This window comes from Aspergillus welwitschiae (assembly GCF_003344945.1).
Source record: "Aspergillus welwitschiae strain CBS 139.54b unplaced genomic scaffold BDQ94scaffold_1, whole genome shotgun sequence".
NCBI classification, from domain to species: domain Eukaryota; kingdom Fungi; phylum Ascomycota; class Eurotiomycetes; order Eurotiales; family Aspergillaceae; genus Aspergillus; species Aspergillus welwitschiae.
The window spans coordinates 457,955-472,407 of NW_020798695.1; the positions used below are offsets into that span (position 1 = coordinate 457,955).

The 14,453-nt window shown below is 49.5% G+C and overlaps 6 protein-coding genes across 6 annotated transcripts; 1 reads left to right on the forward strand and 5 right to left on the reverse strand.

Moving 5' to 3' along the window:
• Positions 1-1,881: 1,881 nt before the first annotated feature.
• On the reverse strand, positions 1,882-3,737 carry BDQ94DRAFT_164895 (uncharacterized protein; the record flags this gene model as incomplete). Its single annotated transcript, XM_026770141.1, has 2 exons — positions 1,882-2,208; positions 2,262-3,737. 2 exons carry the CDS (start codon positions 3,735-3,737, stop codon positions 1,882-1,884), a joined length of 1,803 nt encoding a protein of 600 aa, XP_026632141.1.
• A 1,877-nt stretch (positions 3,738-5,614) lies between these two features.
• On the reverse strand, positions 5,615-7,183 carry BDQ94DRAFT_132418 (uncharacterized protein). The gene is made up of 3 exons (XM_026764055.1): positions 6,684-7,183; positions 6,292-6,613; positions 5,615-6,236 (listed from the first exon to the last, which is right to left on the reverse strand). Exons 1-3 carry the CDS (start codon positions 6,742-6,744, stop codon positions 5,783-5,785), a joined length of 837 nt encoding a protein of 278 aa, XP_026632142.1. The 5' UTR covers positions 6,745-7,183; the 3' UTR covers positions 5,615-5,782.
• A 767-nt stretch (positions 7,184-7,950) lies between these two features.
• Positions 7,951-9,627, reverse strand: BDQ94DRAFT_164897 (glycoside hydrolase family 71 protein; the record flags this gene model as incomplete). Its single annotated transcript, XM_026770142.1, has 4 exons — positions 7,951-8,566; positions 8,623-8,848; positions 8,906-9,434; positions 9,484-9,627. 4 exons carry the CDS (start codon positions 9,625-9,627, stop codon positions 7,951-7,953), a joined length of 1,515 nt encoding a protein of 504 aa, XP_026632143.1.
• Positions 9,628-10,452: 825 nt separating this feature from the next.
• Positions 10,453-11,005, reverse strand: BDQ94DRAFT_132425 (uncharacterized protein). Its single transcript, XM_026764056.1, has one exon. It carries the CDS (start codon positions 10,826-10,828, stop codon positions 10,535-10,537), a length of 294 nt encoding a protein of 97 aa, XP_026632144.1. The 5' UTR covers positions 10,829-11,005; the 3' UTR covers positions 10,453-10,534.
• A 113-nt stretch (positions 11,006-11,118) lies between these two features.
• Positions 11,119-12,874, reverse strand: BDQ94DRAFT_132427 (protein MEMO1). The gene is made up of 3 exons (XM_026764057.1): positions 12,463-12,874; positions 12,338-12,406; positions 11,119-12,279 (listed from the first exon to the last, which is right to left on the reverse strand). The coding sequence occupies exons 1-3, from the start codon at positions 12,615-12,617 to the stop codon at positions 11,406-11,408; spliced, it is 1,098 nt and encodes a 365-aa protein (XP_026632145.1). The 5' UTR covers positions 12,618-12,874; the 3' UTR covers positions 11,119-11,405.
• A 420-nt stretch (positions 12,875-13,294) lies between these two features.
• Positions 13,295-14,214, forward strand: BDQ94DRAFT_1985 (uncharacterized protein). The gene is made up of 2 exons (XM_026775205.1): positions 13,295-13,661; positions 13,722-14,214. Exons 1-2 carry the CDS (start codon positions 13,499-13,501, stop codon positions 14,120-14,122), a joined length of 564 nt encoding a protein of 187 aa, XP_026632146.1. The 5' UTR covers positions 13,295-13,498; the 3' UTR covers positions 14,123-14,214.
• Positions 14,215-14,453: the final 239 nt, after the last annotated feature.

Here is a 14,453-nt window from a genome sequence, read left to right on the forward strand (position 1 = left end):
TGGGAAATGAATATACGTGCCCGGTTTTTTACTTACTGGTTGCCATTCGTAAAATAAATGTTTTGATTTATTTACTGGCTATGTACTAGATAGTAGTATGGCTGGCTGGAGGATATGGACTCACTTGAAGCGAGATTGATTATCTAATTTACTAGGGTAGCATACCACGTAGGCTATGAAAACGTGATCCGAAAGTAGCTAAGGTTTCAGAAAGCGGAATGGAGGGAGGGTTGGAACGTGGAACGGGTTCAGGAACGAACGAACGAGGTGCAACTAAATCAGGAAATCAGGACACTACTTACTTGGATAGTAAGGAAGGAGATAGGATAGAACGGGTAAAGAAGGATGGGAATTACCCGACCGTGTTGTGTGTGTACCTGGCTAGTGACTTGTTGACTGTGTCAGTTCGGGAGTCGGAGTCGGATGATGAGGTGGATGAATGAGGTGAGAAGTGAGACAGGGATGGAATCCGGATAGTTGATTGATTGATTAATTGAGGAAATTAATTAATTGGTATTACGGGGTGGACGGTTTAGTTTAGTTAGGTGTGTGTGTGTGTGTGGGTGGGTAAATAGGTAGTACGTAGTGAGGTATGGTTCAGGAACAGGAATGTTGGCCCCATATTATCTCGGTGACCCATCTACTTTCAACTATGTATGTGTGTAGATAGTTCATGATTGAAATATAACGTGAATCTTGATACATATTGTATAGACATAGAAATTTATTCGAATATATTCATACGAAAATTATAGAAATAAACAAAAGCATCAAAGAAAGAAAGAAAGCAAGAAGACCCCGCACGCTAAGATAGCATCGTAGCTATATTTAGATGGATTTTCTTTCGGACGGTAAATGAAATCAGCGGTGATCTGCACTGGAACGGGCGCTTGTGGTTCGTCGGTTGTGGTGTCATGTGAGTGTGGGATTGTGTGGTGGTATTGCTGTGTATGTGTATTTTATTTATGCCCATACTTTTGTGTATATTTGTGTGGATGTATACTGCATTTTCAAGTATAAGTGCTGTGGAATAATTAATATGTATTTATGGGGTGTTATGTTCATTTTAAATGTTTTATTGGAAGCTGGGTTTAGTAGTAGGTTCAAAGTAGGCTATGGATGGAGGGTTATTACTGCACAGGTACATCTACCAAGTATATGTAGTGGATAGTAGACACTGCATCCGAACAAGGATCCTTTCCGCCCTTCTGTTTATTCCATTCATCATTGCTGTGATAACTTAATATAAATGGTAGAATGATGACATGACTGGAAATATATATTACTGCTAGTTATGAGCATTTTATACTTATATCTAGGATATCTACTGCCCGAAACACACACTGAAATGGATTGAGCATGTACTGACTGCAATCATTTTAGAGATACAGACACTATGCATAATATATATAGCATGGTTGAGGATGCATGTAGAGTACATCCTGAGCACATTTGCCATCTTGATATGTCAAGGATTAGGAATCAATAAGCTGCTATGTGTGATGTGACTGCTCTTGTGATTAAGGCAAACCATTTAACGCAGCTGGTGTACACCCATGGGAGGTCTTACCCTACTAATAAGTGGACGCTTGAGCGGGAGAAGCAAGATGAAGATGAAGACGAACTGCTACAGAAAAGGAGCCGTGTAACGATGGATCACTCCCAGAGTAGATAGTTCACAAATGGACGAGGGAATGCGAAACATGCCATCTCATGTCTCGCAACATCTACTATCGAGATCTATCAACCAACGTGTCAAATCAATATTTTATAAGGTATCCGCACAAGACATTATGATATCGTTTATATACAATAAAAGTGCACCCGTCGCTTAACACGGGTCACACCGAATATTCACATGAAGCGAAATCTACTAGCCACCTAAACCATGCTCTTAAAGCTGGGAGGTGATTTCAGGAAACTCGCAATCGACGGCAAGGACTTCAGCCGCGGCGTCTGTGGTCTCTCATCGTCAACTGGCGGCAACTCCGGACTCACGCAGTTCGAGTAGAACCGTCCGAGGTCGCCATCAGATGTCGACTCGCATGGAGAGGTGGGAGTCGCAGGACGCGGAGAGCGAGGAACGTGATCCGTCGAGATACTGATGTTGTTTCCGAGATACTGGGCTTGGTTCCGTATAGGTTGGGCGGAGAAACAAGCCCGTGGGACAAGGCCTTCCTTGTTGGTTTCGAGGACAGTGACCAATGCCTGACTATGTTAGCTAGAGTTATACGACGAGTTACCAAAGGGCGATGTCTTACCCATCCATCTTCGTATACTAGGTGTAGGATAGCCGTTTGACCCTCCTTGAGTCCAACGTGTTCAGGGCTCACAGGGCGGAAATCCATGTCGACGCGATACACACGAGCCAATGAAATTGGAGGTGCTCCAGGAGAAGTGGGTATTTCGATAGTAGGGACCTCAATGGTTGGGCTTCTCGAAACTGCCGGGGAGCTGGAATTCGTCGATGTGCCTCGCGAAATGGTCTCCACTGTAGCGACATTGGCCTCTGGAATCCTGCCAGTCTCTTCTTTTGGAGGAGTGTTGGACACGGTTACTTCCTTGATTCTTCCCATGTCTGCCCCGACTAATGTCTCAGTGGAGGAATGTAGACCTCGCAATGCGGGATGGATATCCTTGTTATCCTTATTGTTGTTGATGCTGCGTGCCTGAGGCAAAGACAAGTATGACCGATGAATCTGACGGAAGCCATCCCGCAAGACACTGTTGGGATCGTGCATATACTCAGATGCAGGTCGGGGAACATGCACGTTCGACTTCTTCCAGGTAGACCGTGCAATGTTCGCTGCCGTACGTAGCATCCCGCGGCCATTGGCATATACCTTGAGTGCCAGGTCCTTGATTGGTTTGTACTCCGCCTTGGGAGCTCCAGGAAGACGCATGGAACTCGAACGTAGACGCGATTTGGTAGACTTGAACTTTATGGCTGATGCACCGTTGCAGACGCTGTTGACACATCTCTTCATCATTGATGGTTGTTGTGGGCTAGGGTCTGGCTTCTCGTTGCGGCCGGTGTGGCCAGCTATTGCTTTCTGCAAGGCACGTTTCTTCCGGTGCAATGACCACACGAAGAAGCCTAGGATGGCCACGACAGCCAATGCAACACTCAGACCGATGGCCAACTTGGTAGACAGAGGCGTAGCGGTATGCGAGGTACCTGCGGCGGAGGCGGCTGTCGTTGTACTGGCGGGGGCTTCGGTTTCGGTAGTGCTCGAGCCAGTGGGTGTGCTATTGCTGGTTGTGGAGGTGCTCGATGTCATGCTTGTCCAGGTGGCTGTCTGTGTAGGAATGGCCGACGTTTCCCATGTCACGCTTACAGCCGATGGAGCCGGTGAGTTTTGAACATATTGGCTACTCCACCCCTGCGTATTGCCCTGGCCACTGTTGGCGGAACTTCCTTCAGACCATGACGACGCTGAGTTCTCTGTCGAAGCAACAGGGCTGGCTTGGGCGGCACTACCAGCGCCGTAAGAGCCTCCGCTTGTGCCCGAGCTCCCTGTGCTCCCACTACCTGAAGACATACTTCCTGACTGGCTCTGACCGGAGCCTGCTTGTTGATCGTATGAACTGCCCGATGAATATCCTCCGTGCCACTGACCGTCGTCGTAGGTAGATGACGAACCTCCGTACGAAGAATACGGGGCGGCGGAAGCTTGAGCTATTTGAACATCCCTTCGAAATGCACCGAAGGGGCGAGTGGACATGGCCTGTCGCATGGTTGTTGATTACTTCAGTAGTACAGACCCTAAAGTATGTAGTACGACGTGTGTAGATGGGGCTGGGAAAGAGAAGAAGAATTTGAAGTGCATGGCCGCCTGTTGAAGTGATATGTATTTAATATGTCTGATATGATTATTGACGGTCGATCCATTGCAATGGACAGATTAACAAACTGCCTCCTTTGGTGCTGTTGAGCTTAAGCTGGGTAATTGGATGTACATCAGTGGAACAGACTCGTAGATTTGGTTGTTTGTTGTTTGGCTCGGTATGCCGGCTGTCCATTCTTGGGGAGGAAGAGACATTCCACCAGGCCTGCTCCCTGATTTACTGGCTGTCAATGAGCAAACAATCTAGAGAAGAAGTGTGCATCCGCGGAGTATTAATCGGGGGCACCGCTCGGGAATTTTGGCGTTGTCAGGTCGACATGAGATGGTGCAGTTGAGTCGGCGGAAGACAGCACCAGCACCAGCACCTGTTCTGCTTCTATCTACTAGCTGAACTGTCTGTCTCAGTCTTCTCTCCAATTCCCCTCGACTGTCCTGAATGAAATTCAATGGCACAATTCTCAAGAATGCGAGCCTACCACTAAGGAATCCATGTGCATGCAACTGATGTCACTCCTCTCTTACCTCCCATCTATTATACTTGTATAACCTTCACCCATCCCAGCATACACCATGAACCATCCCTTCCAGAACTGACTCCATCCATTTTCATTTAAATGAAGATTAACATCTCATCCATGGAACCGATCAACTGAGCACCTCATCAACTTTCCATCTCGCAACTCTCTCGATTCCTTGTCAAGAATGTCCACACATTCTTTGGCCCAGCCACCAGCCACCACAAAAGCTGAATTGACGTATGCCACCGAGGAGGTACTGGAGGATAATAAGCTTGTTTTCTTTCCACCCAGGCGAAGGGGGAATGTGTGCACCTGTCTTTGGTGTTTACAGGCCATCATCCCCAATCCACTCCCAAGCATTGGCCATAGAAGAAGCTTCTGGAGATCCGAAATACAACCCCTCACGACGCCACGACTCTGTATATACTCTGCTAGTACCAGTACTATCCTAGACATGAGCTAGTAGGCATAAGCAGCAATGAATAGTCAAGGATGGATTTCGGTATCCTTATACATGGCCATATATACAATATACATCTACTCTAAACAGCGCCAGTTACCCCTACCAACGACCAATTGAACCACTACCCGAGCTACCCTCGATATTTCAGAATACAATGTTGAGCTCATTTCCGTTCCATAAAGAATAACCCATCCCCTACTATAACATCCCCCACCCCCCCCTTCCACCACCAAACAAACCAGTCCACTGACTCAACACCTCCTACCCCAAATAAGCAGCCAAGACACGTCAAACGCCGAAGAATGGAAACAAAATTAGACTACAGAGGCTACAGTACTCCATCGACGCAGGTACATTTACTCTACATAACCTGTCTACGCCACATGCATACATACGCACATTCCTCGGTTAGAATATTATCGTCTTCTTATATAATTAACTATTCTGGTAGGTGAACTTACCCCTGGATTAGGTGATTGATGGGTGAGTATCTTGTGGCGAGTGGGTTTCTGTGGTGATGGGTGGGAATGTTGATGTGCTTGTTGTTGTGTTGTGCTGTGCTGTGCTGTGCTGGGGGGGATGTTTGGGGTAGAGGATAGGATGGGGAGGTGGGATATACGATTATTTAAGCTTTTAACTTGTGATACTGGGTAGTGATAGTGGTGGTAATAGTATCAGTGAGCAGGAGATGATATTGAATTGGACTGGTTTATGTAAATATATAAGGATGTTGGCGGCTTGCGTTCTATATGTTGACTGTTTGTGGGTATGATCATGGTACTAGTATATATATTGTGTGGCAGAGCGTGCTATAGATACTACTATACTAGTACACCAACAAAGAATATGCATTCATTAATATATTCTAAATCGCAATTTCCATCCATTAAATATCTCAGCAACTATTAAGGGTATAAATATATCGCCAACACGCTAACACGCTATCAAAAATGCTAAACCACCCTCACCACACACTCAATCCCCCGCTTTCTCAAATCCCCATCAATATTCCGAATCTCCTTTACGTAATATGGCTGCCTCGGCAGCTGCAACTTCCATCGTTGTCGCAGATGCAGCGCCCGTAGCGGTTCCAAGAACACCGGGATCTTTTCCACCGGCTCGCAGAACCAGCTCCCACTCAGCTGCAGCGTGAACGTCTGCAAGCCCTGCATGTCTGTGAGAGCCAGACACGTCTCGACCCACTGCTGCCGGCCAGCGGACAAGTAGACCGACTTGACGGGGTCCTTGCAGGGGAGCCAGTGGCCCGGGAACGCCCAGCGGAGTTCGACCTCGCGGATGACGTCCCAGAAGTCGGCCGGGATGGTGGGTCGCAGGTATGTCAGCGACCAGGTATTGCTGAATTCAAAGGTGTTGAGCGAGTAGAGCATATAGATAGACTCGCAGTAGCTGAGTATCAATGAGTATATTGGGCTATGTAGTAGGTATATGAGATGTGACTTACATCTGTTTACATGTCATCGACAGCGCCAGCAGACCCGCCGACTCTTTGATGCCTGGGAGTCCGCCGCGACAGATATCGCATGCGCTAGTCTGGGGACAGACTACATGGCCCATTCGCCGGTTCGGACGTTGGATGATGTGGATGCGCATGCCGCCCAGGACCATCTCCCAGATCATGAGTCGCAGCTCGGGCGATAGCTTGGCCAGTAGGGCGCTTTGCGATTGGATGGTCCATTCCGTTCTGGTGTCGGGTTTAGAGGACGTCCGTTGGCCTTGAACGGCGCTGTATCGTCGTGACCTGGGGAGCCCGGATGGTTTGTTGTCTGGTGAGCGATGAGTGGTTAGTATGCTACCAGTATATTAGGAGTGTAACTGGGGATAAGGTATACGTACTCTGGTAGCGATGCGCCAACACATCCTCCCAAGAAAACACCCCCTGCTTGCTGCGCGCCATGGCGTCGTGATATGGCACGTGGACAAAAGACGACGAGATGGTAAACAGTCAAGGAAGCACAAGTATAAGCACAAGGCGGGATCAACCCGTCAACAAGCCATGGTGTCAAAGTAAGAGTAGAGATGAGTTCACAAGTATGCGCAATGATCTGAGAGAAGCAGATCAAAGTGAGGTAGAAAATGGAAATCGATCACGCGAGATCCGGGCTGAAGGACAGCAGTAGGCGATGGAGAGGGGAAACCGACAGTAAGCGCCAGGCTTAACCGAACAGATCCATGGCGAGGAACAGAGGCACTGTTGGGGCGAGAGATATCAACAATAGACTGCCTCACCGGAGAAGATCATTGTGCCGGTCACAACAGGTCATAAGCAAAGTAGATCCGAGAAAGTCGGTGAGATGCAGCGAACTATGTGGTCAGGGGCTGGCGGTGGTTTAAATGCGCCGGCGGGAGATAAACCACGATAAGTGCTCGAGTCTCTCCGATAAGCTGCTCCGGAGACAGTCGGAGACAGACAAATCTGTTCTCGCTGCCAGATGGCATTGGCTCGCCCGGGGTTTCAGGCGGAGATCCTGCAAATAGTATGACAGCCCGCCAGGTCATCAGGCAGCCACTATCTCTCTTGTCCAACGCAGGGCGTCTTTTCATTCCGATGTTAGGGACTGGTCGGGCTGCGCTGGCCCGAGGTCCACCCCGTATACAAACTTTCCCCCCTTCTGGATCAACTGCTATTGTACCATGGATTCCCCACGTTGAACGATTAAACATTTATCCTTCTGGTTATCCTAAATTACTCTAGCTAGTCTATATTTACGATATCCATCTGAAGATAAGCTACATCATGCCGTATAGAGACAGCCTATATAATATGAACATGTATACGGGGTGCGGAGATTACGGGGGCGGTGGGAATGGATGAGGAGGAAGTGGCTTGGGAGGTGCAGGGATTGATTTACGCTTCTTGGAGGTTATTTGGTAGTTTATTTTTATAGAAGGGTGGGAAGTAGATGGCTTGATTGAAGCAATGCACTATCTGAATGAATGTCCGGATCCTTCCAGGTCAGGCGAGTCTCTTTCTCTCTCTCCCCGTTGTAGTGAATGAATGAATGAGTGTATGTGACAACGGAGATCAAGCACAGATACATAGCAATAGGTCTACGTTAAGATACATGATCTTAGCTTAGATTTCCCTGCAGAGAAATGACTCTCACGCAGGAGATGGCGTGGGTATTGGTGTCGCCGACGCAACTGAGCCCAGACCCAGTGTGTTAGTCGGACATGACACGCGCAAGCCCTGCTGAAGGGCCGACAGACCAGCTGGGCCTAGCTTGTCAATGGTGGACGGGGCTGGCACCGTGCCGACGTACGCATTGAAGTTGTAGATTCCGCAGATGCACGTGTTGACAATGTCCTTCAGGCTGGTGTCGCTGAGCACCGTCTTGCCGTCGCGGACAAGAGCGAATTTCTGCTGTCCGACACCCATGGGCACAGTGAAGGCGCTGGCGCCGGCCGGTGCGTCGAACTTCTGACTATTTTGTCCCGAGGCCACCTGGATTGTGCCGGGAGACTTAAGCAAGGAGACAACAAAAACGGCATCCTGCAGGGACTCCCACCCATTGGGGCGTCCGCGGAAGAAGTTACCAGAGGAGTTGTTGGGGCTGCCGTCCATGGTGGTATCGGTGCTGTCGCAGTTGATGTTCCTTGGAGTAGGCCGGTACCAGTAGATCAACTTCTCTTCGCTGATGTACTTGTCGGGCGACTTGTCGCCGTTCTTGTATGCAGCGATGAAAGGCTTCGACATCTGCAGCCAACCGTCGTGGGGCCTGAACTCTGGTCAGCCTCGCTGGTATGCTGGACTGGACACGGCGGGGAGACTTACATGTCCATGACCCATTTGGACGCGCCGTCATCGGTGTGTGGAGAAGCTAGTGGTGCAATATAGTGCGACTCGCCGTAGTCATTCCAGGTAACAATTTCCACAAACCGAGGTGCAAGGTTCAGAATCTCGAACCAGCGGTTGTACCACAACAGATCCGAGGGGAACGCCCAGTTCTTGCTGTAGGATACCTCTCCACCGAAGTGCGTAAAAAACCATCCAGAAGCAGCTGTATATCATGAGCAAGACTGATTCCAACACATGGACAACACAGAGGGACACATACGGGCAATGTAAGGCTTTCCATTCAGAGCATTGACGTACGCTTTATCGCCATCACCAACAGTCACGTTGCGGCCAGCGCTGGGTGCCTTATTATCGCCATTGTTATCCCAGGCCATCCAGTTCAGTGCGCCTTGGATGTTGCCGAAATTTCCTTGGCCGGGGTGGAAGTTCGGCGCGAAGAAAACTTCGGTGCCGGCAGCGGACTGCATCTGGTTGATGTCAAGGCCGTCTCCTGCAAATGAGGATGCGAAGACCTTGCCATCAACTTTGAGTTGAGCTGGCAGGCTTCCGTACTGCCTGATCTTTTGTCCAACTGTAGATGCCTGTCCGGTATTGTACCAGTTAAAATCGAAGGAGATGAAAACTTTCATGTCATTACGTGCGGCCGATTCGTACGCAAAGTTGAGCTGCGTGTCAGTGTAGGGATCAACCCCGATATTCAGCGCAAAGGCATCGATGCCCAGAGATTTTGCACGTTTCATGTCATCGTCATAGTCCGCAGCGCTCTGTCGATTGCTGGTGATGCCGATCTAATTTGTTAGTTTAGTCCAGCCATATCAGACTCAATGCAAGGCTTACCATGAAATGGCAAAAGACAAGTCGATCAGTCGACGCTTCGGTAGTGCCATTCACCGGAACAGTAGTGTTCTGGCCCGTGGGAGCACAGCTCACCGCGGTAAAAAGACCAGCCAGAGCCAGAACGGGTAACTTGAGAAACTTCATCTTCGAGATATCAACCAGTGACCGGGACTATGCCCAAAACAAAGATGCAAAAGAGATAAGGAATGACAATAGGGCGCCTCAAGCGTCTCTGTGTCTACGAATCAAGGAAAGACTGACCATGGAAACAGGTGAAGAACGAGCGTGGGCAGTGCAGATGATATAGTTCTTAGATGCAGCTCTTTGTCGTCTCGCAACAAAGGTGCTAGTCAACGCTCTGTTTCAGCAAACGATCTCCGGAAAGACTCCGATGATTGGCTTACCTGTAAGATTGGAACTACACGTCTCTGAAATGAGTTGATAGAATTGAAACAGCCTCCATTGGCGCCTTTTATAGTTGCCTTGAGTCGTCTGTCTGCCGGTGAATACCGACACACCTCTGGCTGTGGCATCATGGGGCCCAAACCAACAAGCACCTGCGCCCCGGTGTGTGTGTGACGACCTTTGGCAATCTCCGCCGTCCTTGCAATTTGTCTCCGCCTGTCTTACGACCTAGACTTTGGAAACGGTGACAGGGAATGGAACTATCCACTGGGGCACAGAAGGCACATCCAGATGTTGGTTACGCCACGGGAACAATAAAGTCAACAGATTGCCAGAAGTGATCAAACTAGAAACGAATGAGATTGAAGAGCATCACATTAGGGGTCCAGTCTCAAGACGACTCAGGAACACCATTGGGGCCCTGCAGGCGCATATGTTTCGAAGAAACCTTGAGGAATTTGGCTCACATTGCGGAAGTATCCGAAGAGACCGCACGGGTCAGAAAGCCAAAATACTGAGCCAGCACTCCTGACCGCGGATTGGCTGAGAATCCTACGAGCTGTAGGACTTCAATTTAAGCTCATCACCATCGATTGGTGGTGCCAAACCTCCGCAGTCGCACGACTAAAGGTGTTGTTGGAGAGTGTCACTGGCTAACGGCTGCCGTCAACACCAGTCCCAACGTACCAAAGTCAAACACTCTCTTCAGCCCAATGCAACCTCTTGAACACTGCATCATGCATGAGGGATGTCGACTTGCTTTTTCCTCCATCCCCGGCAGACCATCGCGCAAAGCTGCGGGGTAACCGGCCAGGCAGGTCAGCCACGCGATCCCATCACCAGACAATCGGACCATATGTAGTCCCGCCGCAAACCGGCACCACGCAGTGAGCGACAGACGGCAGGCGTGAGGCGTTTTCTCCAGTCTCTTTGGGGTCATTGCCCCGGAGTGGCCGAGTTACCTTAATCCAACCCCCACCATTGCCGTGTAACGGCGAACCTTCTTTGCTTCCATCGGGAGCCCATGTGACAATGATCTTCAATCGTTCGTTTGCCCTCGTCGATGCCTGTTCAAGCCTCTCCGAGAGTACCATCTCTTCATGCCAGTCATGGCGGGTATAGCAGAATCCTCCAGATTCAACCTCATGGATTGGGCATCAATCAATGGCCCAACGAGAGTGCCCACCATGACCTTGATTTGCAAGCGGCCTCCGTAGCCTCCCTAGCAATGCTACCTCTATGCTACCCTTTCGTGGGAGCAGGACGGGTGATCTCAACCTCCCAAGGATTCCATTCCTTGGTCGGGAAATGCTGCCAAGGTGATGAGCAGGCCGCTTTCATGCGGAGGGTGAAGGCGAGGATACCCGAAAGACATATCTAATGGCAGTAGTTGTATAGTAATTCCTACACCATACTAGAGAGCCTTAAGGGCACGCGGCTATTCACAGTCCCTAGCAAGGATTGGATACAGATGACAATTCCTCTGGGTTCTCATTTAGCAGTGGGCATGTGCTAACCTAGAGCACGGTAAAGGCAGAAACATAGCTCACAGAGCTATCGTCCACCTCTATCACATTTGAACTGCGGTCATATCGGATGAAGTGAAACCTGCCCTTTTCCCCTTCATTCTTTCTAATCTCTTCGATACCAGCCATTATCACGCCGATGGGGTGACGGCCACACACAGTGTTCCCTGTATTCTTGAGTATCGTCGAGAAGCGCGCGTACTCTCCGGTGGTAATTGCTGCCATGGTCGCAAGGTCGACTGCCGAGATACTCTCGTGAATAGGTGGTTCTCGGCTCCTAATCCGGTCCCGCGACTTCAAGGAGCGACCGGTAGACACCATTTCCATTTGATCGGTTACATTATCGCCATCAATACCGGGTTGAGGGAGGCCTGGAGCGGAAACGGGAATGCTGGGCCCAGGGTTAGGAGCCTGGGGGGTGTAGTACGTGTAACGGAACCGCTGCCCCCAATGACAGAAATCGGAGCTGATGACAAAAGCATTCTCTGGATCATCAATATACGGAGCAAGCAAAGCTCCGAAAGCCTTCTCGGTCGACTCAGTAACAGCACCCACCAAGATAGGGACCAGTGGCGGATATTCAGATGTTGGCTGATTCGGACGCTGGCGTTGTAGGAGACGGTGGATATAAGGTAAATGCAGTTCGATACTGTGTTCAGCTTCGTCCACGGAGCGAGACATAGTGGTAAATTGCAATTCTAGCCCATTTCGTGACCCTGCTCTGGTTGAACGTAGCTTGGCAATGAACTCGGTATCAAGCGGTAGAGGGTCGTCGGAGAGCGGGGTATGGTACGAAGTGAACTCAGGAAGCGCAAGCGTCGTGAAGTAATGGTGATGCGATGGTCCGACAACGAAAATTCGTTTGCTGTATAGTTATTTGCTTCAGTGGATAGCGAGAGTGAGGCTAGAGGGCTATTACTCACGCTTGTGACAGGTCCAGGGCCTTATAGGCGAAAGCGGCACATCGTCCGGAGTATGCATAGCCTGCGTGCCTGAGAAGAAATTAGGACAAGGAAGCAAGATGCAAATTGCTCTTTTCGATACATACGGCGCAATGATCATTCGTGCACCAGGCACTGGTAGTTGGCCGATGCCCTCGATCTCATCCGGTACCTCTTGCAACCAGTGGTCAAGTTGATAGGACAAGGTGGATTTATCGTCGGAGTACCATGAACCAGCATGACTATCTTCACGAGCATCCATGTTGAGCCGTCCGTCTTGAATTGTGTTGGAGTGTTTGCTATTAGAAAAGCACTTCGATGATATCCACAATATATAATGGTTTGACTTGGGAAAAGTCTAAGTGAAGAGTTCGGACGACGAGGAACAATAGTCGGTGGCAGCTTGATAAGGCAGAAGCGGGGAAGGCGGAACTCTCGTCATTGCGGGTTCCGCAAAGAAGAATGCAGCTGGGCCCAAGCCCATCGAGACGCAGGGCGGGCAGCAGTGAGAGGGCAGCATGCCGATCATAGACACTCTTCAACAAAGGACTAACAATCAGTATGAGATCATGCAAAAAGCAGAGTAGTTTCCGGCTTTATGATCTCTAGTGTCAGCGTCGTGGTCGTCAGTGATTGAAGTGAGTTTAGAGTGTATACCGATACAGCTAAACCCTGAAGCGGAATGCCTGAATGGCATCGTATAGTCTTTCATATGAGATAATATTGAGTATAACTACGGAGTAGTAACTAGCGATTCGTACTATGCCGGGATCCAAGGTTCTGTTATCTGCTATCTTTATCTCCTGCGATCACTGGTATGGACGGATCAATTTACCCCAAATCGGAATAGCGCATATTTTGTGTATTGCGACGCGGTCTCGCTCACGCTTCCCCCGTGACTCCGACGCGCCGGTATCCTTCTCCCAACCACACTGGAAAAGGCTGTTCCCCAGCCCTGTTGTAGCCAACGACTCTATATATCAGCCTGCACAGTTACCCATTGTTCGTGAATTAAACTTTTCTGCACGATCAATTCTTCACATTGTCCTCTCAAAACGGTTCTCTGCATTGTTCAACCGAGAAATAAACTCTTTACGACTCGCACGCGACACCAGAGACCTGAACCTTCCCCGCCTCAACACCATGTCTCTTAAGCGCAAGGCCTCGGTTCCCAGTCTCACATCATCCAATCCTGCTCCTGTGTTGTCACGACCATCATTTGTGGCAGATGATTCTCCCAAGCACCTCCACAGTCGCACCCGCAAGCGCTTCAGGAACGATCGCCCGGATGACGAAGTAGTCTATGGTATGTGTCCTGGAAGAGTGCACCTATACAATCTGAGAGCAATTGTCTCACATAGAGTAGAAAACACAATGCGATGGCTTTTTACGGCTCAACAACAACAACACCAAGCTCCCACTCCTTCCATAGACGAGGACGAGGCAACTGAGCCAGAACCTGTACCATCGTCCGAAATTGTCGACCCTCGCCAACAGACATTGCTCAAATTCTTCCGACCTTCCCAATCCACACCCTCCCACATCCGCATGAACAAGCTGGATCAACAATCGAACCATGTCATACCACTCCAGACAACCACCTTTCAATCGCCCAACTTCAATTTGTCCTCGCCAGTTACTTCGACTGGCTGGAGTACAAGTAGCCCATCTTCGCAGCTCACGGGCAGTGATATGGACATGCACTCGATAACCAACGAGTCAGTCCAAGAACCTCGGAGACCATTCGGAGGGTTTGGTTGGGCATGAGTGCTCGATCATGTCCAGGGTGCATTTCACCCATAGCGTGCGATACCGACGACATTACTTCTTTTAGCGATGATACCTTGAGTTACCTTACATTAATATTTATCGGCGCGGACCAATGTGCTGGTCATATTGGTCGCGTCACGACGCTGCCACTTGACATACGTTGCAAGGCGTATTCATCTGCATGTCTTCCTTTACTGGAGGCATGAATCAAAGCAGCCCGGGACCTGCTTCTCTTGCCCGAAATGGCTGCCAAGATACTCGAGTTGAAGTCACTCCGAGCTACCTCGGCGACCGAGTTGCAGATGATATAGACGAAATGATGTATATA

What these genes read in the sequence shown, in the direction of transcription:
- BDQ94DRAFT_132418 (XM_026764055.1), bottom strand. Translation starts at nt 6,744, where the DNA reads ATGGCGCGCAGCAAGCAGGGGGTGTTTTCTTGGGAGGATGTGTTGGCG. An exon ending in GTTGGCGCATCGCTACCAGA is followed by an intron (nt 6,614 to 6,683) that starts GTACGTATACCT and finishes ATCGCTCACCAG; the next exon opens with ACAACAAACCATCCGGGCTC. An exon ending in TCGATGACATGTAAACAGAT is followed by an intron (nt 6,237 to 6,291) that starts GTAAGTCACATC and finishes ATTGATACTCAG; the next exon opens with CTACTGCGAGTCTATCTATA.
- BDQ94DRAFT_132425 (XM_026764056.1), bottom strand. Translation starts at nt 10,828, where the DNA reads ATGACCCCAAAGAGACTGGAGAAAACGCCTCACGCCTGCCGTCTGTCG.
- BDQ94DRAFT_132427 (XM_026764057.1), bottom strand. Translation starts at nt 12,617, where the DNA reads ATGGATGCTCGTGAAGATAGTCATGCTGGTTCATGGTACTCCGACGAT. An exon ending in GCACGAATGATCATTGCGCC is followed by an intron (nt 12,407 to 12,462) that starts GTATGTATCGAA and finishes ATTTCTTCTCAG; the next exon opens with GCACGCAGGCTATGCATACT. An exon ending in GCCCTGGACCTGTCACAAGC is followed by an intron (nt 12,280 to 12,337) that starts GTGAGTAATAGC and finishes ATAACTATACAG; the next exon opens with CAAACGAATTTTCGTTGTCG.
- BDQ94DRAFT_1985 (XM_026775205.1), top strand. Translation starts at nt 13,499, where the DNA reads ATGTCTCTTAAGCGCAAGGCCTCGGTTCCCAGTCTCACATCATCCAAT. An exon ending in GGATGACGAAGTAGTCTATG is followed by an intron (nt 13,662 to 13,721) that starts GTATGTGTCCTG and finishes CACATAGAGTAG; the next exon opens with AAAACACAATGCGATGGCTT.